The 24,102-nt window shown below is 31.5% G+C and overlaps 1 protein-coding gene across 1 annotated transcript in view; it reads left to right on the top strand.

Annotated features, from left to right (window-relative positions):
* Positions 1 to 19,328, top strand: part of LOC126743051 (sodium-dependent nutrient amino acid transporter 1-like) — a 33,661-nt gene extending 14,333 nt beyond the window's left edge. The window contains exons 5-12 of the mRNA XM_050450013.1: positions 4,831 to 5,101; positions 5,169 to 5,272; positions 10,114 to 10,303; positions 10,355 to 10,531; positions 10,586 to 10,685; positions 10,737 to 10,913; positions 10,967 to 11,067; positions 19,145 to 19,328. Of these exons, the coding sequence (XP_050305970.1) occupies positions 4,831 to 5,101; positions 5,169 to 5,272; positions 10,114 to 10,303; positions 10,355 to 10,531; positions 10,586 to 10,685; positions 10,737 to 10,913; positions 10,967 to 11,067; positions 19,145 to 19,300 (1,276 nt within the window). The 3' untranslated portion in view covers positions 19,301 to 19,328. The remainder of the gene's footprint in view (positions 1 to 4,830; positions 5,102 to 5,168; positions 5,273 to 10,113; positions 10,304 to 10,354; positions 10,532 to 10,585; positions 10,686 to 10,736; positions 10,914 to 10,966; positions 11,068 to 19,144) is intronic.
* The last annotated feature ends 4,774 nt before the right edge of the window (positions 19,329 to 24,102 follow it).

Here is a 24,102-nt window from a genome sequence, read left to right as displayed (position 1 = left end):
CATTATCGTTAATGTGCGAATTTTCATCATTGACCGTAACATATACACTATACAGAATACCCCATATTTCCATATAACTTAATAATACAGTTGCCGCCCGCGTGCGCCATCTAGCTATTAACAGTTGCGACACAGACAATCCATCGCATCGGTCGCTATTTAGCTGCCGAAATTCGTAAATACGGTGTTGTCAAATATAAATACCTCCTATCCTTGCTTCTATATTGAAATACAAACCCAGGATTTTCGAGGAAAAGCCGAACCGTAGGACAAAATCTGAGTAGGACTAATTCCGCCTTCTCTTAAATGAGGCCGCGCGCACTGAATCGGTTCGGTACGTTCGGTCGGTTCGGTTTTCTCCGGCGACGATCTCATATTGTGGGGAGGGCAACTTTTGCCGATTGCACCGAAAGCCTGCGACTATTTTAGCATTTTTTCGCATAGAGTGAGGAACTGTTTCAAAGAATTTTAAAAACTGTTGATTTGATAAATATGTCAAACGAAATTTTAATCGAAGCTGTTTGCAGTTTAAGAATATTGATGTATGATAAACAAAACACATATTATCATGATAATTTAAGGAAAGAAAACGCTTGGGAGGAGATATGCAAATTAACTGGATGTTCTGGTAAGTGTAATTTATTATATCTTAAATCGGTGTTTTCGTTACTTACTGTTTGTTAAGTTGGCATCATCGGGAGATTTTAAAACTCAGTTTTAATTATCTGAGGATGCCAACTTGGTCGGCGAAATGTGCGAGTGTGAAAGTTCTCGTTTTGGTGTTAAGTGGTGTACAACTCTTGCTTTGTATTTAATTTATGTTTTTACAAAAATACACAAAAAAAAACAGCTTATTATATATTTTTAAATGCACGTTGGAATATACAGGGTGTCGGGTGTCCCACAATGAATGCCGGCTATCTATATCTCGTAAAGTAGAGTTCAGACAATTTTTAAAATTTGACAGTATACCAACGTTGAGGCGCAATTCAGCTAAAATAATTTTGAGATGGCGCAAAAACCAGTTCTCATAATGATACAACCATCCTCTTTAAATTATTTTCTAAATAGTGGGATATCAAAAAATTGAGAGGGCGGAGGCATGACACTATACAAAATCACCCTAAAGATATTTTCATTCTAAAATATATGAAAAACATTCCTTCGTACTCCAGCAAAAGAAATGATGATATTCTCCGAAATCTCTTCTTTTCAAAAAAATATGTACCCAAAATCTCCTACGCTTTTCTACCGCTTCTACTTCAGCACAGGCTACCATAATCATAACATCCTCTTCAGAATCTGAGGAACTGCTAATTTTTTTTTTAAAAACGCTTAAACGGGAGCCTAATCATAATACTTTCTATATGCTCGAATAGTCGAACCACTTTTAAACGTCAACGTGTTCGTTCTGCCGATTGTATGAGGGCTAGTTACCGACTGAACAGACCGAACGTGCCGAACCGACCGAGCCGATCCGATTCAGTGGGCGCCCTCTTTAAAAAACTTTAAAAACTCAAAGACGTAACAAGTTATATTCCAGCAACCCACAATGGATGAGACTCATTTTAAATGCTTGAAATAAAATAAAGAACGTTTTTGTAAAGCCTTAAAAATTACTTTGTGTAAAATAAACCAGGATTTTATATACCTTAAAGATATTTTATGAAATATATGAATACAAATATTTGGAATATGTAAGAAATGATTTTTAAATGCTTAAAGACATAAGACTATGTATAAAATATTTATTTGCCTACAGAGGTTCCGAATTTCCAAATAACTGGGAACTTTTAAAATAAAAATACAATTTCTGTGATACATTTGAAAATGTTGCTTTTTGAAATAGTCTTTCGGCAAAATGATATTACGTTATTAGTGGAATCACAAACATTAAAAAATGCATATAATTTCTGATTTTTATGGCGTTTTATCAAAATTAAATGAGAAAATCTGTAAAATTTTGTCCTTGGATGAAGAATTTTTAATATTATATTAAATAATTAATATAGTATTTTTTTTTATTAAACCGAAAGATTATAAAATTTTTCAATATTTTGGCTAAATATATATTTTAAGCGTAATCGGGAAAAGAAATCAAAAAATTAGTTAAATTATCCAAGATTTCCCAAATATATTGAGGGCAGACGCGGAATTTTTACCAAAGGATGTAAGAAGAAAATTATACCAAAGGATGGAATAGTCCGACTTTTGTTCACATTTTAATCTAAAAATCCTCCAAATATTTAACAATTTCACCAACATACTTAATATCTTATGCCTGGTTAAAAAAATTTCATGATCTGTTTTAAGAATTAGAAATGCAGTAAACCTTCAATGTTTTCTAAAAATATTAAACATGTTAAACTTGAACGCGAAATATATTTTTTATGAAATTAAGACTTAACATATTTTTTTAAAATTATTGAATATTCTGACTTTGAATTCTTTTATATCTTTTAATAACTCGAAAAATCCGATGAATATTTTAAAAATAATCAAAGTATTTAACATTTTAAGGATACTCAAAAATTTCCTTGACCATTTTTTAGGTCGAAAAATGAGTTTTTGAAACTTTTCCAAAAAAAAATTGTTTATTTTGAGCGTAAGTGCCGAATTTTTTATTTTTATTCATGAGTTCCAAAATTAATAATATTATTAATAATAATTATTTCCATTCTTACAATTTTTTTTACAATAAAATCCTAACAATTAAATATTCTAGTTAATGCTGATCTAATTGACTTACATTTTTCAATATTTGACTTAAATTTGGAATATTTTGACCAATAGAAAAATGTTTATGATAGTTTTTGCCATATCGAAAAATCCGTGATTTTTTTAAAAAATTTGCTAAAATATTGTCGAAGAAATGTTATACCTATTCTTAAGAATAAAAAAAATTAGACCCTTGATTGAAGATTTGTGTCCCAATAACTCATATCATAATATCATACCTATGCAAAAATCTATGTTGCAAAAATACATAGACTACGATTTTATGTGTTTTAAGACATTTTACAAGATAATAACAAAAAAGATTTGGAATAAATAGAAAATTATAAATACTTAAAGAAATGAGCCTACATGTGAAATAAAAATTCTACAAACTGTAAAATACCTAAAAGTTTTAGAATAAATTATATTAAAAAAATATAAAATTTGGTAATATCCGAATTTAGCGTCAAAACCGAATTTCAAAATATAGTTCCAGCTTCCTCAAATATGAGTAAAAATTACTCCAAAAGACGCGAATATATCCTCTTCAGTCCCAAGGAATTGTTTTCCTTTTTTTTGTGAAACTTTTAATAAAATAGGTTTATTAGGATTAAAAAAAGCAAAAAAAAAATTTTTACAAAAAAAAATTACTACAGAAAAAAATATGACATGTCCAGTATTTTGGACAATTGGAGTTAAGTCTCTAATTATGAAACTCAAAAAAAACATTGCCTCTCTGGAGAAATGCATAAATAAGCGCATATAGGAATTTTTGTTATTAACACTGCATATTGGTAGATGTTCATTACCAGTGGTCCTGACATCTCTTGGTGGCATCTCCGACTTCTTGCATTTTTTATTAGATTGACTTATTTCTTCATCTAATGAAGAAGTTGGATCTTGAAAACCTTTTGCTTATGCCCCAAGGGCAAGAGATTTCCCGATATACAGTTTAAATTCAAGTAAATCCATGATAGAGTTTTTTCTATCTCCACGAGCGAAGCAGTCTTGGCGGTATTCAACCCACGAATTTGTAATTGCCAAGTCCACAAAATGCCAAAAAACTCTTACTGGCCATTTTTTTGTTCGCATACAAATGCGATAGTAAGATATTAGTCTATCACACGTGTCTACTCCTCCCATAGAATGGTTCTAACTAGTGATAGAGTTTGGACATGAAACAAGAAGGTACTTATTATTTTTCTTGTCCCATCGGCGTACTTCTGTTACTGGCGCAGAGCCTGAAGATCTTGATGCCATTGTTACTGATCTATTGTCTATCCATTTCAGAATGGTCATTTTTTTTGTCTTCTCGCACCAACTCATCAAAGGAACCACGACCATTCGAGAGGAGCTCTTTATCATTTTTTATTTTGCTCATAAGATCTCGCGGAATTCTATTGTTCATAATTGTCCCTGTTCCCAAAATTCCTTTTGTTAGTAAATGATCCAGTAGCTTGACTGAAGTAAAGTAACGATCAAAATAAATTATGTGCCCTGGCGACAAATCTTCTGAAAGCTTCTTTACAACCGATCCACCTATTTCCAAATTTTGATCGGGAGAACCATCTGGCCAAGTTTTTGCACCTTGATAAATCATAAAATCTAAAACCAGTCCGGAAGGTGTAGCTAATATAGAAAATAACTTTTAAATATCTGAAAGGTAATAAAAATTATTGAATATAAATTTTTATAATTTTGAATAACAATTTTTTAAGAGCATCTTAACTCCCAATAGTTTTTTAAATTTCACTTAAATAATCTAATTTTGGATAATAGTTTTGTGCATGGAGAATCGGTAAGAACTGTAAAAGTCTGGATATACAAGAAGTTACTTAAAAATGCGTAGAATATATAAAAATCTTTTAATAAATTTAATAAAAATTTGTATTTTTGAATAATAATTTTAAGGTATGCCGTTTTATTTCTAAATAATCTTTTAATAATATTAGGAACTGAAAAACTCTTTGAGTGCTTATTGAGTATAGTTAGAGAGGTAATATAGTAAATGATATTAAATATTTAAAACAATTAAAATATATAGAATCACAAATCACAAAACATCCTTACAATATTTCTTAAATTTTTTCCTAAATTGAATTTTGTTCTCAGGATCAACGTGTTAAAAGAATCCTCGGACATTTCGAATGGCTTAGGAGCCCCAGACTGGCAACTAACGTTGTGCCTCTTAGGTTCCTGGATAGTTACATTCGCAGTCGGTGCCAGAGGTATCCAAAGTTCCGGAAAAGCCTCATATTTCTTAGCAATATTTCCGTACGTCGTACTTTTCGCTTTACTAATTAGGTCTGTTACTCTTGATGGATCAGGCACGGGAATTTTATACTTTATCAATCCCAAGTGGGATATGTTATTAAACGCTAAGGTACTGTAAGAATTTTTTAACTTATTTTTTTTAATTGAGGTTATTTAATTTTTTTTTACGTTATTAGGTATGGTATAATGCTGTTACGCAATGTTTCTTTTCTCTCAATATAGGATTTGGATCAATTTCAATGTACGCTTCTTACAGTGGTTTCAGACATAACGTTTACAGGTAAATTAAATATAGGGTAGTATCGGGGTCTTACGGGATTTGTATTGATTATAGGAAAACATTGAAACTTGGAAACATTTTGACAGTTTTGGTACTTCTTTGAAGTGGATTTCAATTCTGCTAATTTGAACATCCTGTATATTATCAGATTATACTTAGAAATATTTTACATGTAAACTCTAGCTTGAAAACAAAGCCATAGCGAACCCCTGTTCATCTTCAAATTGATCAAGGATTCGATGGTTAAAGGTTGTCTACATACTTTACTAAAATCCTATATAGTGGATTTTAAAAATGATTCTATCGTGTCATTCCGTTTGCATTGTTTTGCTAAAATGTAACACCTATCTTAAATCATTTCTTATACCTTAAGAAAGCAAAATTGCCTGGTCGTCAAAAAATCGTAGTGTCCAGGGGATAGTTTAGGGGTGGTTTTAAAAAAAATGACGAAAATTTTTTTTTTGCGTAATTTACATCTGCGCGATATGCTTAATAATTGGTGAAAGTTTTGTTTTGAAATTCCAAAAGGAAGCATTTTATTTTTAATTTTAAAATATCTGTGGAACACGCTCTTATATAGAATTCCTTAATATAAAACGGCCCGTACTGAAACATCGAAATTGCAATATCATTTACACGAAGATATCTCAAGAACGGCAATTCTGATCAAAAAAATACATTCTATAAACGTTGTAGACTAAAGATCTGGGAATCAAATGTTTTTTTGTTTATTAAAATCCGATAAGTAGTTTTCTCAAAAAAGGCTAAGACGTCGAAGCATGTCGTTACGAGCGCGCTCCGCCGCGGACATGCGAGGAAGGTTGAAATTCGCTTAGCTGCTCGCTTAGATGACATGGTAAAGCCGCCCTAATGGATTTTCAAGCACATACGGTCGCTTTTCGGTTAAAATAGCGGAATATACCTTACGCTGCTACAATAGCGAGTTTTCGAATTACTAAGATATTTTATATGTAGCTGTTTAATTATAACAAAATAGGGGCTTTCAGTTTCATTTCAATATATGTAAATATATTTTCAAAGTAATTACTTATTTTGTTAATAAAGTTATTGTTATGTAATGTATCTGTTACCGTAAAGACCGATTTCAGTAAAAAGTAGTTTTTAGTGGGAAAACCCCGTTTTGGAAATAGATGTGAAGATGGATTAGGAGAGTCGGGTTAGGTTGTGTTAGTTAACCAACCCTCGTAATCCATCTTCACAGTATTTTCAAAGCGAGTTTTTAATAGTGAAAACTAGTTTTCACTGAAATCGGGCTTTTACGGTAACATATTTATTTACTACTTACAGCATATCTAGATTTTAACACAGAACATAATAATAATTATTATTGTTAATACCGTTTAGTTTATTTAGTTTGAGACGGTCTTTGTGGGAATAATAATAGTAATAATAATAATAATAATAATATAATAATAATGTAGTAATGGGAAAGCTGACATACGTTATTGAATACTTTTGTGTCGATGTTCGATGATTACCTATATTTTCTATCTCTGTAAAAAAAAACCAAATAATAATTGTTAAATAAGAATAAATTCTTAGAGTAGGTATTATAAAATTATATTACCTAGTTTAGTCAGACTCTGAATCTTCTTCACTATCGGATAATATATTCCTGGAAGCATTTGTAATTTTAAGGTCCTTATTGAGTTTGTTTGCACAAGTAATTTGCGCCATACATTTGAAAGACCCAATGCAACAAATTTGTTTCTTCTTGCATGAACACTGTGATCCGTTGCAATCTATAAACATGGTTTATTTAAATTAGGTATACCTACCTAACTTATAACAAATATTTTCTTTACTTTTTTTACAACTGCAAGTATTTGAAACAGAGGTGTCCTCGGGTAGTATTGGTACTGTAGTTAAAATTGGCACCAGTTTTTCGTCAACAATTTTCCAGCCACAATCTGATACATTTGGCAAGTTTGGTCTGGGTATCGTACTGTTTAGCCATATTTTAGTCTGGTAGTGAACACGGAGACAATGCTGTTTTAAACTGTCTAAAGTTGGAGGTAATTTGCTTATCGGCTTTGAGGACGCTAAAATCCCTCTAAGGTTATTTATGCAATGAATATTAACGTTGTTTGTATAGAATTGCATTACAAACGTTTCCATCTTATTAAAATCTTCTTTTTGTAACTTGTCGCTTACGCAAAAATTATTAAGTAAGTTGTAATGCGATAGGACCACTTTCCAGCATGTTTTTTTGCCCATTCCCACAAACTGACTGATTGTATCGCAACCTGTCAGTGCATGAAACGCTGGTAAACATTTTGTCATTGAACTGTCCATTTTCAATTCATGAATTGCTATAAACCTTTCAGTTTTTTTGGTTTCAACTTTTAGGCTAATAGTATCAAAACATCTGTATCCTTACAGTCCAAAATGCATCTAGTATATCTAATAATAATATTCTAATAATATTCTTGTGTTCGCTTCTTCATGTGTCGAAGTTAACAAGTCAGTTTCCAAATCATAGTTAGCTTTATATCGCAAAACATCAAAAAATCCTCTGCTGGTAACAAATTTAACTCCAAAATTAAGCGAATGCTTATACAACTGATTACCCACGAAGTTGGTAAGTTGCATTTTGTTAGCAATCGAATGGATAAATAAATACTACTGTTGAGGTAATAATGTGTCTGAATTTTCAATGGCTTTGTCTGTGGAGTCATTTTTATATCCCCTCTTCTCTCTTGTGCAGTTCTTTATTGACAAATCTTTGTAATGACCCAGGACTTTCAGCATTGTATTTATTCCTAAATACAATTCTCTTCAAAATGTTTGCATAGTCTCCGAACGATTTGGCGTTAATAGGTTTGCCAAGTCCTTGTATTAATGCCATTCCATCGAATATGTGACAAGTTTTATCAGAATTTCCCGGTGGTAAATCTTTGTAGCTTGTAGTGCATTTTTCTATAATATTTCCTAAGTTTGATTTGTTTGATGGTGTAGATAATATTCCTGTAAGTGCCAATGCAAAAATTCATGTTTAAAAATATCTGTGTAATTAATATTTCTTCCCATTTCTTTGGCTGCCAATATTTTCTGCAAAAACTCTTGACCTCTTTCGGAAGTTTTTTTCTTATTAACGGTAGTTTCTTTGACGCCTGTGCACTTTAGTGTTTGAATTTTTTTTTTATTGGATTATAAAAATCAGGAGTACCAACGACGTCTAAAAATGTTCTTAAAGCTTGTTCGCCAATGTCATTTACATTTAATAAAGAAGTTTGGATACTATTAGATGCGACTTCATTAGTTGAAATAACTAACAGGTGATCATCGTTTTTGGAAAACACATTCAATCTTGAAAATTCACTCAGTAATTTTTCCACAGACTGTTCCTCAACTATCATTCGTTTAACGCCACATTCTATATTTTGACTAGATGCACTAATTTCAAAATTCATTTATCATCATACCAACAACATTGTAACTTAAATACCATTCACCCATCTTAGTACTATTTTTAGTTAATCCGACTATGCCTCCTGCATCTTTTGAATTTTTATTGATATGTTCCAATGCTTGATCTACAGATAACTGATTGAAATTTCCACTTAGCCTTTTTACGACAAAATTTCCATCCATAAACTCTTCATAAATTTTTGGAGCTGTGTCCTGAAGCTTATACATATCTACCAAATACACTGTTCCCCATCTAGAATAATTAACGTGATCCAAGGCAAAAAAAAAAGAAGGCATTTTCCTGAAAGCATTTAAATGTAGTTCCCAAGTACCACTTCTTTCACCAACTTGCAATTCTAGCAAAATTTTGACCATATTTAAGTAACCAAACCAGTATTTAGTGGTAGCACTTTGGGTTTCCATAAAGTCTTGAAATAATTCGTGTGTCAAAGTGGATATTTTTAAAAAACTTGGCAAAGCATCTTCTTTATTCCTTAAATGGTCACGAATTTCTGAGATGTAAAGATGAATTAGATTCAATGAATGGATAGAAGGACTTTTGCAGTCAATAAGCCACGTGGTAAATAAAGGGGTTAATATTCTCATGAGACTTTCATATGTTAATTTATGAGCTCGTATCGCTTTGCTATATTTTTTTCCCGATAGAATACCATCTACTGTAGACTGGCCGTATAGTCCACTTTCAATCCAAACATCAGCTGATTAACGTTTATAGAATGTATTTTTTTGATCAGAATTGCCGTTCTTGAGATATCTTCGTGTAAGTGATATTGCAATTTCGATGTTTCAGTACGGGCCGTTTTATATTAAGGAACTCCATATAAGAGCGTGTTCCACAGATATTTTAAAATTAAAAATAAAATGCTTTCTTTTGGAATTTCAAAACAAAACTTTCACCAATTATTAAGCATATCGCGCAGATGTAAATTACGCAAAAAAAATTTTTCGTCTTTTTTTTTTAAACCATCCCTAAACTCCCCCCTGGACACTACGATTTTTTGACGACCAGGCAATTTTACTTTCTTAAGGTATAAGAAATGATTTAAGATAGGTGTTACATTTTAGCAAAACAATGCAAAAGAAAATCGTTTCTAGAAGGAATATCTTCGCGTTTAAACTCTACTAATATGGTTAGAACTATTAAAAATTATGAATTATGAAAACTTATATATATTCGATCAATGTTTAAAAATAGTGGTTTTCATTTTAAAAAAAAATCTAATTTTTTAAGAAAGCAATTAAAAGAAATCATAGTGCAGTCGGTAGGATAATGAACTTGCTACATTGCCAAATTGTCAATATTATCCAATTCATATAATTATGCTATAAATCTGCAAAACCCGGTGACGGTCATCGTAGAAAATTAATGATACGAAAAAAAATTTCAGAGATGCAATGATTGTTACCACATTAGACACTTGCACCTCAATTCTGGCAGGAACGATAATCTTTGGAATATTAGGAAACTTAGCGCTTAAAATGAATGTTGAGGTGTCCGATGTAGTAAAGTCCGGAGGAACTGGGCTTGCATTTATTTCGTATCCTGAGGCTATTGCCAAATTTGAAGCAGTCCCATGGGTAAAAATTTAAAAAGGATTCGTTTTGTTTTATATAACCAATTTATTTTAGCTTTTTTCAATTTTATTCTTCGTTATGTTATTTGTGTTAGGAGTAGGAAGCTTAATAGCCTTACAGGGGTGTGCTTTCACAGTTATTATGGATGCTTTCCCGCATTTAAAAATTTGGCATGTCTCTTTAGGGACTGCTGTTGGAGGATTCATCGTTGGACTGGTTTATGTTACTCCAGTAAGTTAAATAAAAAAAAATCATTATTATGAGAGAATAATTAATTATTTTAAGGGTGGTCAATGGATATTTACGATGGTCGATTTTTATTGCGGTACATTTATTTTTTATATAATGAATATTTTGTCTATAATTGCCATAGTATGGTGGTACGGTAAGTTAGCTTAATAATTCTAAATTTTTTTATACATATTTAGTTATCCAGGTTTGGAAAATTTGTGCCTTGATATTGAATTTATGACCAAAAACAAGCCTGGAGTTTACTGGAGGATCTGTTGGCTTATTCTTGTGCCGATCGTACTTATTCTTGTTTTGATCTATTTTTTGGTCACTTTCGAGGCGCTTACATATGAGAAAAAAGAGTTTCCTGCAAATATTATTGGTCAGTTTTAAAAATTAACCCTAAACATTTAACCTAAAGTAATTATTTTTTAGTGTGGGGTTGGATTTTACTAGGATTCGGAATTTGCCAGCCGCTCATATGGTTTATTTTTCATTATTTTGTAATCAGAAAGGATTTTGAATCGAGCAAATTGGTATGTTATATTGCGCAGTGTTATAAAAACTATATATTATTTAATATAAATTTTTACAATTTTAAGCCGATTTTTTAGCTTAATTTTTTTATATACAGCTCATAAATCATTTTGACGCCAATAAGGAAAAAAAGATAATTTCTCCAAAGATTGGTATGCAGGGTCTGTGTATCCAGAGTCATTTACCATATACTTTTAACATTTTTATGTTTTCCAGTGGCGTGTGTGCGGGTTTTCCGCTGAATACTTTTATAAAGAAAAATGGTACACCACTGGTTTTTCATATATTAAAAAATATTTTTAAATTCCCCGGTTTACTTGCAAAATTTTTGATTCCTTGGACTTTGTCCGTTAGATGCACGGTTTTCGCACAAACAATTAAAAACCATGGACATGTTGCTGAGATTTGATTAGACTTTCTTTATTCTAGTAATTATTCGTTTTTTTTAGTTTATTGCAATTTTAATAATAAATAATAAATTTTTTAATAATTAATTTAGTACAAAAGCCAGCCCAATTTAATAAAACTGTAATTGAGGATTTAAAACTTTTGCTTCTACAATCTTTAATTTAAAATACAATTTTTTAAGTGATAAAAAAATATTTCATTTCTTATTATTTATTTAAGTAATAATATTATTATTTTTACAAAAGTTGTTTAAAGTGTGCTCCTCCAACATCAATACAAGCATCTAATCGACGTCGCATTGATTGGCGGACACGTTCAAAAATTCCTGATGTCCGCCGAATTATGTCACAAGACGTTATAATGCGATTACGCAATTCCTCCACATTATCAATTGGATTTCCATAAACCAGTGATTTAAGGTGGCCCCAGAAAAAAAATCCAGCGGATTTAAGTCGGGAGACCGTGGGGGCCAAGGGTGAATACTTTCCCGACCTATCCAACGATTTGGATAGAGTTTGTCTAGCTAAGGAAAGGTACACCATCTGTTCAGAGACAACCAAAGAGACGCGCAACTGTGCGCTAATAAAATATCCGATTATTTTCCATCTTTGTCTCTCTTCGTGAAAGGTGAACGTAGATGGCGCAGATAGCGTTTGCCGCCATAATTCAAATCCCGGTATTAAGAATTTAATGATTTATTTTAATTAAAATCAGCCGTTATGTCTCAGAAGTAAGAACATCATAATTATGTTCTGAGAGAGAACGGCTGATTGTAATTAAAACAAATTAACAAATAAAAAGTTATTGATATGTTTTTATTTGCTCAGAACGATGACAGACTTTAATTAAAACAATGCAGTTTGATAACATTTAATTGTATTTTCAGTATATGGTATATCTATAATATGTACATGCATTTCCTTAATTATTTTCATAATTTATAATTTAAGACGGTAACAGTAGTAACATGTTACCGTCTTAAGTTTGTAGACGTTTGAGACCATCGTCAGTCGATTTAGATATTCATTGTTAATATCTGGATAAAAAATTATTAAAATCCCTTGGGAATTTCAGGAGATACGGGCATTTATTGATTAAATAACAGGGAGCGCGGACTATAAATTGGTCGCTGGCAACCGGCATATGCTGCGTCCTCGACTTGGTTGCTGGATATCGATCGGACGCTAGCTTCACACACATAATCTGTATCCTACAAAAAACTACAACTACTAACTACTGTAACCAAGTTTACCTAAATCCGGTAGGTAATGAAATACGTAAACATCAAGCACTCGTCCAAAATTTCAACTAATGATGTAAAACAAAACAAAATTAATCAGCAACAACAACTATTCAGCCATATTAAAATGCACCTGTTACCTGTTCATATTGAGCAAGGATTGCACTGTTGCCGTACTTAATTATAATTTTAGAAATACTAGAGAATTGGACACAAGCTATGGTCAAGTTACAAGAGATGGAAGAATGTTTTATCTTGACTGCTGTGATAATTAAACACATTTAGCATTGCGAAAGATTAGTATTGTGGCGCCACCTTAGCTCACCTTTTATAAGGGAAGAGAGAGACACCGAAATACAATATATACAAATTAAAGAGAGCAACAACAATAGGATAAAAATGTCCATCTAGTTGCACGTCTCTTTGGTTGTCTCTGATCTGTTTCAAAGCTGCGCCAAGTTTTGTCCCCTAATAACGCGCGATTAGCGACAGTAGCACGCCTTTATCTAATTTAATTTAATTTAATTTAAAGGCACAGAACACAAATATAAGAATTAACGCAACGGCACTGTTTATATGCAAATCGGGGCGATCGATACTGTTGCTTTGGCAGCGGCGTAAACAAATTTACTGCGCAACCGAGCCGAACAACACGTGCTGTCCCTTTCCTTAAGCCGCATTTACACGGCAATTTTTTGGCCAATTATTGCTCGGCCACTGAATTGATCAATCTGGAGCAATTAATTGAGCAACATCTAGCACGTTTATTAACATACGGCAATTATTTTGGCAATATTGCTCCATATATTCTGTATTGCTTAATGTCGCCGAGACGAATTGCCAAATATCCGCTGGACATGGAAATTTATGTCAATATTATTTTGTATCTCGCTTTCACATATTTATTTTTTGGCTTAACGTCTCGCTTCCACTGCGAGAGCGAGGTGCCAGGCGTGCATGCGGGTTTTTTTTGGTACAATCATTTATTTTTTACAAGAATTTTTATTATTTTTGTGTATATGTGATTGCACGTGGTTCATAGTAAAATGGCTTGGAGTAATGAAAAGAATATTAACTTTATTGATGCAGTTCATTTGCGTAATTGCTTGTGGGACAACAAAAGTTCTGACTTCAAAGATCGCTTGCTTAAAAAAGATGAATGGACGTCTAATGGCCTGCAGTTTGAAATTTCCCATGATGAGGCAGCAAAAAAATTTAAAAACTTGCGCACATACTTTAATAATGAGTTAAAAAATTAGAGAAGAAGCAAAAAAGCGGCAGTGCAATCCGCCGCTGCTAGAGAATCAACGTCCATTGCGAGCGATAATTTTCAACTAAACTGGTCGTGTATGAATTTATTGCTAGTTTCTTGGAGTTGCGCCATATCGCTCAACATTGTTGCTGCAGAGCATTTTTAAAAATTGAAACTTATTGCCATTGCCGAAATTGCTTTCTGTTTCCGAAAGTAAAATTGACCAATATTGCCTAAAATTGTGCAATTTTAATTGCCCGTGTAAGGGCACCTTTAGCTAGACAAAGTCTACGTAATATCCAAATACTGCCGAGCCACTAAACTAAAATCTCTAGTCAAGCGAAACATGTAAGCTTTGTCCTTTTATTAAATGTTTCTGTGATGCTGTAGATTTTGTGTTTTTACCTTTTATAAAAGTGTATGACCAGCATCTTTGGGATAATGGATTAATTTTTCGAGTCTTATTATTTAACCTGTATCTTATAGAGATATTAAAAAAAAAAGCCCTAGATGACATCTGTAAACGACCAACTATATTGAACAATACAGGGTACACAGACGAGAACGTAGTATTTGCTGATAATATTAAAAAAGGAAAGTGGCTGTGTTGCTCGAAGGATAACACAAATTAATCAAACTAGATGTACTCAGAGGAATTTATTTTTAAAAGCTTAGCAGAGCGCTTTCGGCGTATGAGCCGTCATCAGTGCTAACTGAAATGAGTTGGGTGTTATGATATGCGTAAAAAACATTGTAGTTGAAGATGAACGAATGGAATGTACTCACTTGTCAGTTAAGCCCAGGTGTTTTTCATAGTGGGAACACATTTGATAGTATTAAAATTATACATATAAAATTAACATTTAGACACACTTAAGACTATACGTCTTCTTTGTCTTTTGTTTACATTTTAATGTGGTTTCTTAGATGGCGCAATATCTTGAAGAACAAAATAAATAACAATAATCTTATTTTCCTAATAACATTACTTAACCACTGCCTTTCTCAAGATTTTTCCTTTTTAATAATTCGTTTTACCAACAGCCAGATGGCCTGGCTATGGGTAGTTGTTTATCTCCATTTTTGGCGGAGGTCTTTATGGATAACTTGAAATCGAATCAAATTTTATAATGACTGACAACAATAAAGAAATTTTCAATTGGTACCTACAGATATGTTGTCGATTGTCTCTGTTTCTTGAATTGTGACACAATAGGAGCTCGTTTACTCTTAAGCCTTTAAAAATAAATTACTCTCAATACATCTAGTTTGATTAATTTGGATAATATTAAAAGCCTACAAAAGCTCATGATAGGCGTCAAAGATACCAGTGAAAGATGCAGTCTAATACTGAACATAGATAAGACGAAATGTTTATGGAGCAGAATCATTGAGATCTGGCTATGTCGGAAAATACTTAAAATACCTTGGACAGCCCACATCGCACCTGTTGCTAAAAAAAAATAAGATCATAAAGAAGATCAAGATTAGGAAGATTGAATACTTATACCGGTCACATAATGTCGAATAAGACACGTCATCAGTTTTCATAGCAGGCATCTATTTCAAAGATTAAAATCGCCAAATGAGCCCGAGAAGATATATCTTACATTCGGTATTTTGAATTTCCTCTTATATCGTTTTTCAAAAAATCAAAAATAGCTTTTAGAAAGTAAAACTCTAACTAATTAATGTAATTTATAGTTAGAATTACAACTAACGCGACAAGTAACATACAGAAGAATAAAAAATCTGAGCACAAATTTGTTGTGAAACTGATAAGTCGAACCTTGACAAACCCTTAGCTTAATAGAGATTTTTATGGAAGAATTGCTGTTAAAAAAACGCTTTTGTAAAGGAATAGAAAGGTCCAAATAGAATTTTCTAGACCTCATATTTCTTGGTGTCCATTCTGGGGATTTTTTTCTCGATCTGGACCAGAGTCATTCAAGTGCAAGGAAAAATAGCTTAATACCGTTACAAAAAAAATTGAAAATTATAATAATACTATTGGCCAAAGAAGGTATGTGATTTCAATGGATATTTCAACAAGAAAATGATTACTTGAACATGCATGCGTCCATTGAATTAAGACTGTGAAATTGGGACTCTACGGCAACCAAGAAATATAAGAATACACAGGATGGCTATCTTATTGAAAATATATGAAATCCATTTATTAACACGTTGGCTGCCATGAGAAGCAAATGTGGTTTCACAATTAATTTCATCTAATGGCAGTGTGAATCCACGTAGGCAATAGAGTATTAAAGGAGGAGGAGAGAGTAAGAAGTATTTTAAGTCATAAAATAAGAACTTTTTTTATAGGACTGGAATAGAATGTGTTTATATGACAGTGTTTCTTAATTATTAACGTTTCTACACATTTTTTATATAAGCTTCACTTCTCTGCCTTTATGTAGCAATGTTAGTATGTATGTATATAACAAATCTAAGAATTCTATTTAAACCATAACTTCTACTTGTCAGATTGTTTTCAAATTCTGTAGGTGCTTGGCTTTCGATAACAAAGACAGTTTTTAAAATGTTTTTGAGTTTCCCTTTTCTAAAATTGGTGTATCTAAAAGTTTTGATCAGTTCAATGAATTTGAACTTTTAAATAAATTGGAAGCGTTTAATATTACGGATTCAAAATGGCTGCCTTTTAAGTCAAATATAATACATAAAAAGTGATTTTGAAAAAAACCTTACTTGTTGAATTGTTTAAATTTGCTACATTTTTAGGAGTCTTATCAAAAAATAGTTTTTACTTAATATTTGTTGAAATTTTAGAGATGAATATTCAAAAAATAAATTTAAAGTTAAAATAAATAAACAACTAAAAAACACATTTAAACGCACTAAAAAATATAAAATAATTTTAATACGGTATGGGTTATTCTAATTCTTGAAATAGGTCGTTTTAAAAATACAAAAGCGCAAAAGAATAACAAACAATTATCATAATAAGCGCTAAATAAGTAGTTTTGTAAATTATATACTTTGTATTCATTTGTGGATATAGTAAATATATATAAAATATGTTAAAATATTAAAATTTACCGGGTCTTAAGCGCCGACATTGGTGGCCGACAAAAAGAAGTGGAGTGTGTTTTTTTGGGATAATAGGTTGTAAAATCGGCTAAAACTATTCCAGTGACATTAGGGGGAGAAAATAAATAATAATCTATTTTTTAAGATTGTAATGCTTTTATGTAAAACACAAAATACAGAACAAAATATTTAACATATAGGGATGAAATACATACTACTTTATTATTGGGTAATTATATTTATACAAGTAGTATGTAACCAAATTATTGTCTAAAACGCTACAAGCAAAAACTCTCTCGCGAAACGAATGCACACAAGTTAACGTACTTGCGAAAACTAAACCTGGGTTCTACCCAGCCGATGCATGGCGAGGTGAGGAACGGGGGGTGGGGCAATCGATTTCAGGGCCGCTCGAGTGGTCTGACTTGTTGTAATCTATAGACGGTGGTCAAGCGTAAAAAGCCGCGTGAAGCTACATCTGCTACTCGGCGGTGTGCTTTTGTTATAAAAGAGTTATAGAACGGCCGTATGTGCAAAAATAAGGTTTTGGCTTGTGTCGTCGAGAGTACTATATGGCTTCACATGGCTGTAAAGTAATATGAAATTAAAACGCATTACCTTTTTTGCTAGTACAAGTATATAATTCTAATTATTATAAATTGAAAAGAAAACTTATGTGAAAAAAACGCACCACATAAAGAATACAAGTTTTATCAAACGAGAATTTTTTAAAAATATGAACAAACTGAAAAAAAATTAGCAAAATATTAATTTACAAGTATAATTATACTTATTTAGTACACTGATGAACCGTAAAAAAACAAGGAAGACAATAATTTTTTTTAACATATGTTGCACCTGAATTTTGTGAATGATGCATGTTTTTGAGCATAGAGTCTACCGCTTTCATCACTCATGTTCTTATAACAAACAACGCATCTCCGTCTGCCAGTTCGACCGACATCTTCTAAAAGATGTTGTGGCGCTAATGGTTCTTTATGAAGTTGAACCTCTGTATTTTTTAACTGGAGTATCTTCCATGCGACAAGTTCCTTGAATTTAGTAATGCTCATCTACTATACACCCTTTGGTAAATGTAAACGCATTTGCTAAAGAGGTGCCAATAAGTAGCTCGATTGCCAATTTTCTATACCATTTGACTCCTCTTCTAAGAGATGTAGCGTATGATTTCATTTGATCAGGATCAGAGAGACCTAAAAACGCTTTATGATTATTGTAATTCACAACAGCGGAAGGTTTTTCCGTTTTCAGAGTGGCTTCACGCGGCTCTTACAGAGTTATATGTACTTTATGGCCGCGAGCAGCACATGCGGCTTCTCTTCATCAAAATATGTAAAAAGAAATAAAAAAACATTGTTTTGATCAAAAAAAATAACTAAAATATTTTTTAAACACACATTTTAAACAAGTTATTAAAAAAAAAACAGGTGGCCCATGAGATTATTTTTTTGGTACCATTATGGCAGTCAACGTGTTAAACAATCGCATGTTACGTAAATTATCAGAAGAAAATTTATTAAGCATTTCCATATAACCATGCTGATTAATATTTTTATTAAAGACGTAGGGTCAAATTAGAATATTGTAAGTAATTGCATATCAAACGAGGACTTCTTAACAATGACTGGTAGCGCGAATTTTTGGAATTAACTACGCCATATTTGTGAAGGTTTGTTTTTAGAGTATAAATAATTTTAGATTTATATGCCATTATCTTATAGGTTGCAAAATTAATTTTAAATGTGAATTACTAATGTTCCCAATCTTAGAATAGGAGTGATGGTTCGGCAAATGTCATCAGAAATATATAATAAATATAATTATAATAAATAGGAAGAAAAACGTAAAATCACTATTGAGATAAATAATTTTTAAGATTACAGTGTATTTTTACGTTTCTACTTAATACATTTGTAAAATCGCCACTGAAATTTATCATTTTAAAATATGAGTTGGATCGTTGCCAAAATAATTATTATTTTATTATTTTCAAAAAAAAATTTTTTTTTTAAATTTCCAGTACGCCAAACTATCGAATTTTATTCAAGAAATATAAGTGTTTACTTGTTATTTAATTTATTTCTTTATAACTTTATTTTAGGCCATCTCGTCGATGTTTAAACATACAGACTGGGGACCAAAAGACGCAATCCGTCACAGAAAATGGACCGAATTTAAAACTCTAAAAAAAGCAGATAGAAAAATGAAATTAAGAAACAGATTTAAGGATAAACTTTGTATTTTAATAGGAAAATAAAAATGTTAAAATAATTTAAATATGAAAACAGTTGTTTTTTTTTTTAATTTAAAGAGAGTCAAGAGTATTATTCGTTATTTAATTCGATATTTAAAGGAACTAACTAATAACGTTCTAATTCCAAACTTAAACCACGTAATTAATCATTTATTACATTATTTTTGTGAAATCATTAAGCTATATAATTGGTTTTATATTTTGATGAATCTGTAATAATTTCATTCAATATTTCGAAAATCAGTTAAGCTTTTATTGATCCAATTAACGATATTCACAAGATTTCGCAATGTAATGAACATAAGAGTATAATATAAAAATTTAAAACATATATATTTAAAAAAAAAAATTTATTTTGGAAATTAACTGTGTACACCCTGTCATAGACAAACCAAAACCGATTGAGCGAATATCTTATTTATTTTACTACAACATACTAAAGCCTTATTTTTTCAGCCTTTTTACAAGTTCAATTTTTTAAATTTTGAAATAGAGTACCATGAATTTCATGCGTTGAAAGTTTAAATTTTTATTTATGCAATCCAATGTAAATAATTTTTTTTTAATAAAAATGTACCTACATAGTTATTATGGAAGTTTTAAATAAAATTCCAATAAGACTCACTGATTTCATTACAAAAATTTTAAATATCCCGCCAAATTACATTGGTACCAACCTAAATTTTGACGGCTATAAGTGGGAGCGAGACGGATATAATCTTATATATCATAAACGCTAAAAGTGTTAAATTTTTATAAGATGTTTTAGGATATATAAAGAGCTTTTTGGCACCCAAAGTGACGTATATGTATGTGTTCTTTAGGCAATTCAAGGTATTTTAAGCATAATTTAAATGAAATTCGAATATGGTTTCTTACGCCTGAAATTCCAGGTTACTTTGTAACTATTACAATGAGCGGAACAGAGACGGGTATATTGCCGACCATATATGTACTTTTATCTGACGTAGGGTCTGAATAAATTATTAAGAGCGAAGCTCTTATATGGGCTCGTGAAGAACTGACAGAATTAGGACTCGCGTCACATAAACGTTAATAACTTTGCTTCTATGGCGAATTTTTTTTTCTGGTTTTCACCGTTATATGTCGTTGTGGAAAACTGACCAGGCCGATTTTTCTGAAACTCATTGACGTTAAAGGCCTTTATATAAAGCAGCCCCTAAAGAGCGCTTTTTAAGATAAACCCTTTAGAAGTCGGATTTTGCTGTAAATGAATTTTGCACTTTTTGCGCGGTACCTCGCGGACTTAAACGATTGTGGGGCCTAATCGGTAATGTTCCCGATAATGCCAACAAAACAGCCCTTTTTTTACGTAAATGTAGCTTTCTTTTTTATTAAAACTATTTTTTCCAAAAAGAAACTCCTTCCGAGATAAACGAGCTCAAACTTAAAATTTCCTTTTTTGAAAAAAAAAAAAGTGATTTTTTTGAGAAATAAATTTTTTCCTACTTCTAAAAATTTTTTTAATTTTTTTTTACACCGTTTGAAAGCTTAATCCTTTAGGATTAAATAGAGGTATTACTCATAGCGCTACGTATTATACAGGGTGACCTGTGTTAACAAATATGAACCCCTTTTTGAGCCTTTTTTTGACCGATTTTTTCTATTTTTCTTAATAACTCTTTATTGGCAGCACCTAGAGACTTCAGACTTTCAGCGTATTAAGAACTTTTTAAATCCTATTTTTCGACATACTATACAACCTTCTACGTAGAGTAGTTTTTGTTCTACACCTTTTTTATTTTTGACGCTTTATACCGGCATACCTATGACACCTACGAAAACCATTTTTTTTCCGAAATCACCGGACACTATCTGGCTATAATCCACTAAAAACCGTTTTTCTTCAAATGTTACCGTTTTTCTGCAACGCGCTGTTATTTAAGAAAAAACCCCAAAAAATAAGCCGTTCCAATCAACCAGTCATACCGTCGACACCACGGGAGCCAACGCATGATACAATATAGTTAGCGGTCCAGCACCCAATTTTAAAGCATACGGACGACGTCACTATCGAGTCGCATGATGACGTAATCGCGGGGTTTTCGGTATCGTGGTCGCAAATTCGGCCCGTTTGCGCTACGATTTAGAGTAGGAAAAGTGTTTGAGAGAAGGATGGAGGATGTCTAGCAACAATTTATAAACGCGTCGTCTTCGTCTCGTGACGTCATGAGTTATTTTATTAATGAATTATTAGTATTATGGGGACAATTTTGAACGGTTTTTTTTTGATAAATTACTAGGATAAATAAAATGAATATAAATATTAATAAATATATATTTGAAATATACAGAGGGTATTGATATTATGGAACATTTATGAGGATACTAATAGTATATAAATAGAATTATACGGGGGGTTTTAAGGTTGAGGGCATAAATAAGGAAAATATTATTTATAATAATAGTAAAAGCAGCATAAAGGTTAGGACAAGGTATAAATACCTGGAAAAAAATAATAGTAATAATAATTTTATTTTAGTTAGGGTTCTTTTAGTGGGTTTTCTTTTAGTAGTTTTAGTTTAATTTAGAAAAAAAAGACATTGATGCGGGTGTCAAAAAAAGGTGTATTTTTTATATTATTTTACTATATTACTGATATCACGGCTTTTATAGCTTCAATTCAATAAGTTGATAATTTTTTATTCGTTTTTTTTTTCTTTAATTTTTTTTTTATTTTATAATAATTGCCTTTTAAAATAAAAATTTAAAAAAAAAGAAACAAATCACTTTTTTCCTAGTACATTTTCCTAGTACTTTTCCTAAAACATTGCTTCTTATGGGACCTGATCTTTCTCTTTAGATTGTGACACTCGTATGAATCGCGGAAAAATTTGTCATAAAGCTTTTTTACTAGTTTTTGAATGGTCTTTAACCAGAAAAAAGAAATTTTGAATTCAGAGCATATTTTAAAAAAATGGTCATTTTAACCCCGGATTTTATTCGAAAATCGAAAAATGCAAAGAAATAGGGTTTCTGCTCATTTTAGAGTCAAATTGGTAATAACCTTTTTTAAAGGAAATCTAAAGTAGTGCAAGATAGAAAAATACAAAATTTACATTTTTTCATAGGGCTCTTGATAATTCGATATTTATGTTTTACAGTTTTTTTTAATTTTCTCCGATTCTATAAAAGCTAGAACCAATTCGTTTTGACATGCGAATACCTCTTAATATACCCAAGAACTTCTATTTAATACAAAAAGTTGTCAGAGTTATAGTTTATTTATAAAAAAATAAAAAACCATATTTTCGAAATTTTTCGTGGATACCCCTTTCGATTTTCGACCAAAAAAAAAATATTTTTTTATTGGGCTTTTTTACTGGAAATTGTTAGTTTAGGGCTTACTTTCAAATTTGCCAATAATCATTTTAGGAAAAAAAAATGGTACGGTGGGAAAAAACGAGTTTCCTTTTGTTTTTCCCACATTTTTACTTATATCTCGGCTTCTATAATTTCGATTCATTTCGTTTTTGGTTTCTTTTATTCCTTATTCTCCTTATGTCAATTCTTTTCATATCTTATTACTATAAGCTTTCAAAAATAAATTTGAAACATAAAAAACACGGTTGTCTTATTCCAATACCCTAATAAATGGGACCCTCTTTTTCCTTTATCTTGTGGCACGTATAAATCGTGGAAAATTTATTTATTAAACTTTTTTACTTAATTTTGAATGGCCTTTAAGCTTTAAAGTAAAAAAATGAATTTGGAGCATAATTTAAAAACGTAAATGAAATTACATTGGAAACAGCGATTATCTGCATACTATGGTGAATACGCCATAACGTTCGCCAGTACAACAGTGTATTATTATTATTGAGGACTCTGTTTTAGCGTATTTACCCTAGATGGCGTATTATAATAAAATAAGAAGGTATCATTGAATATTGGTTATATTAATTTATACGAGTTACTTGAGAGCGGAGCGTATTGTAACACGTCATGGTTCTCTGAAGCATGATACCCAGAAATAAGTAAGTAATATTTCAATGAAATTTATTTCTGACTATAATAACTTTTCTCTCTGTATTTATTATAGGTGTTAATTTTTTCGAAGTACTAAAAAAAGAAAAGTTGGGTAGAGCACCATGCCGAGACTAAGGTTTGAGCTCAGAGCCTTATAAGGATACGGCAGGTCTCTTCCCCACTGCGTGTTTAGGGCACTCCTTGGATAATTTTGGAGACTTTTTTTTTGTAGTACTGACAAAAATTTTAAAAATTTCTACTGGTCCCCACGGACCAAAGTACTTATTATAAGATAGAGGCCTTGTCCTTTGAGGAATTTCTCACCGAATATCAGGACCTGTTAGATAAAAGTGCTTATAACTTAGGGTCTACTTATGGTAGAGAAACGATGTTTACCTTTTTATAATCTGGAAATGTGGTGTTACAATTTGATTTTTTTCATATTTTCGTTAGTGTTTTTATTTAGAACAAGGAGGCCTTTAAATGTTTATTTTTGTTCGATTTTTATAATGGGAATTTGATACAGGTCGCAACGATTTTTTGGGTCTCATAAAATATAATAGGGCGATTCGAGTTTAGGTGTTAAGAAAATTAAAGGAACTTGTGGTATTCCAGGCCCCCTGACGGCTAAATGGTATCTTTGCGAAAATAATGACACAGTTCTTATTAAGGTTTTATTTACCCATTTACGCCTACCGTCCTTTTAAAAGGATTTCAAAAAGAAACCTGTATTTTTCTGATTCAGCTGACAGTTTGAAGATGTCGCCAGTGTCACATTATATTTAGTTAAGATCTTAAACAAGATCGATCGCGAT

Source organism: Anthonomus grandis, chromosome 1, assembly GCF_022605725.1.
Source record: "Anthonomus grandis grandis chromosome 1, icAntGran1.3, whole genome shotgun sequence".
NCBI classification, from domain to species: domain Eukaryota; kingdom Metazoa; phylum Arthropoda; class Insecta; order Coleoptera; family Curculionidae; genus Anthonomus; species Anthonomus grandis.
This window is presented reverse-complemented; position numbering and strand designations above follow the sequence as displayed.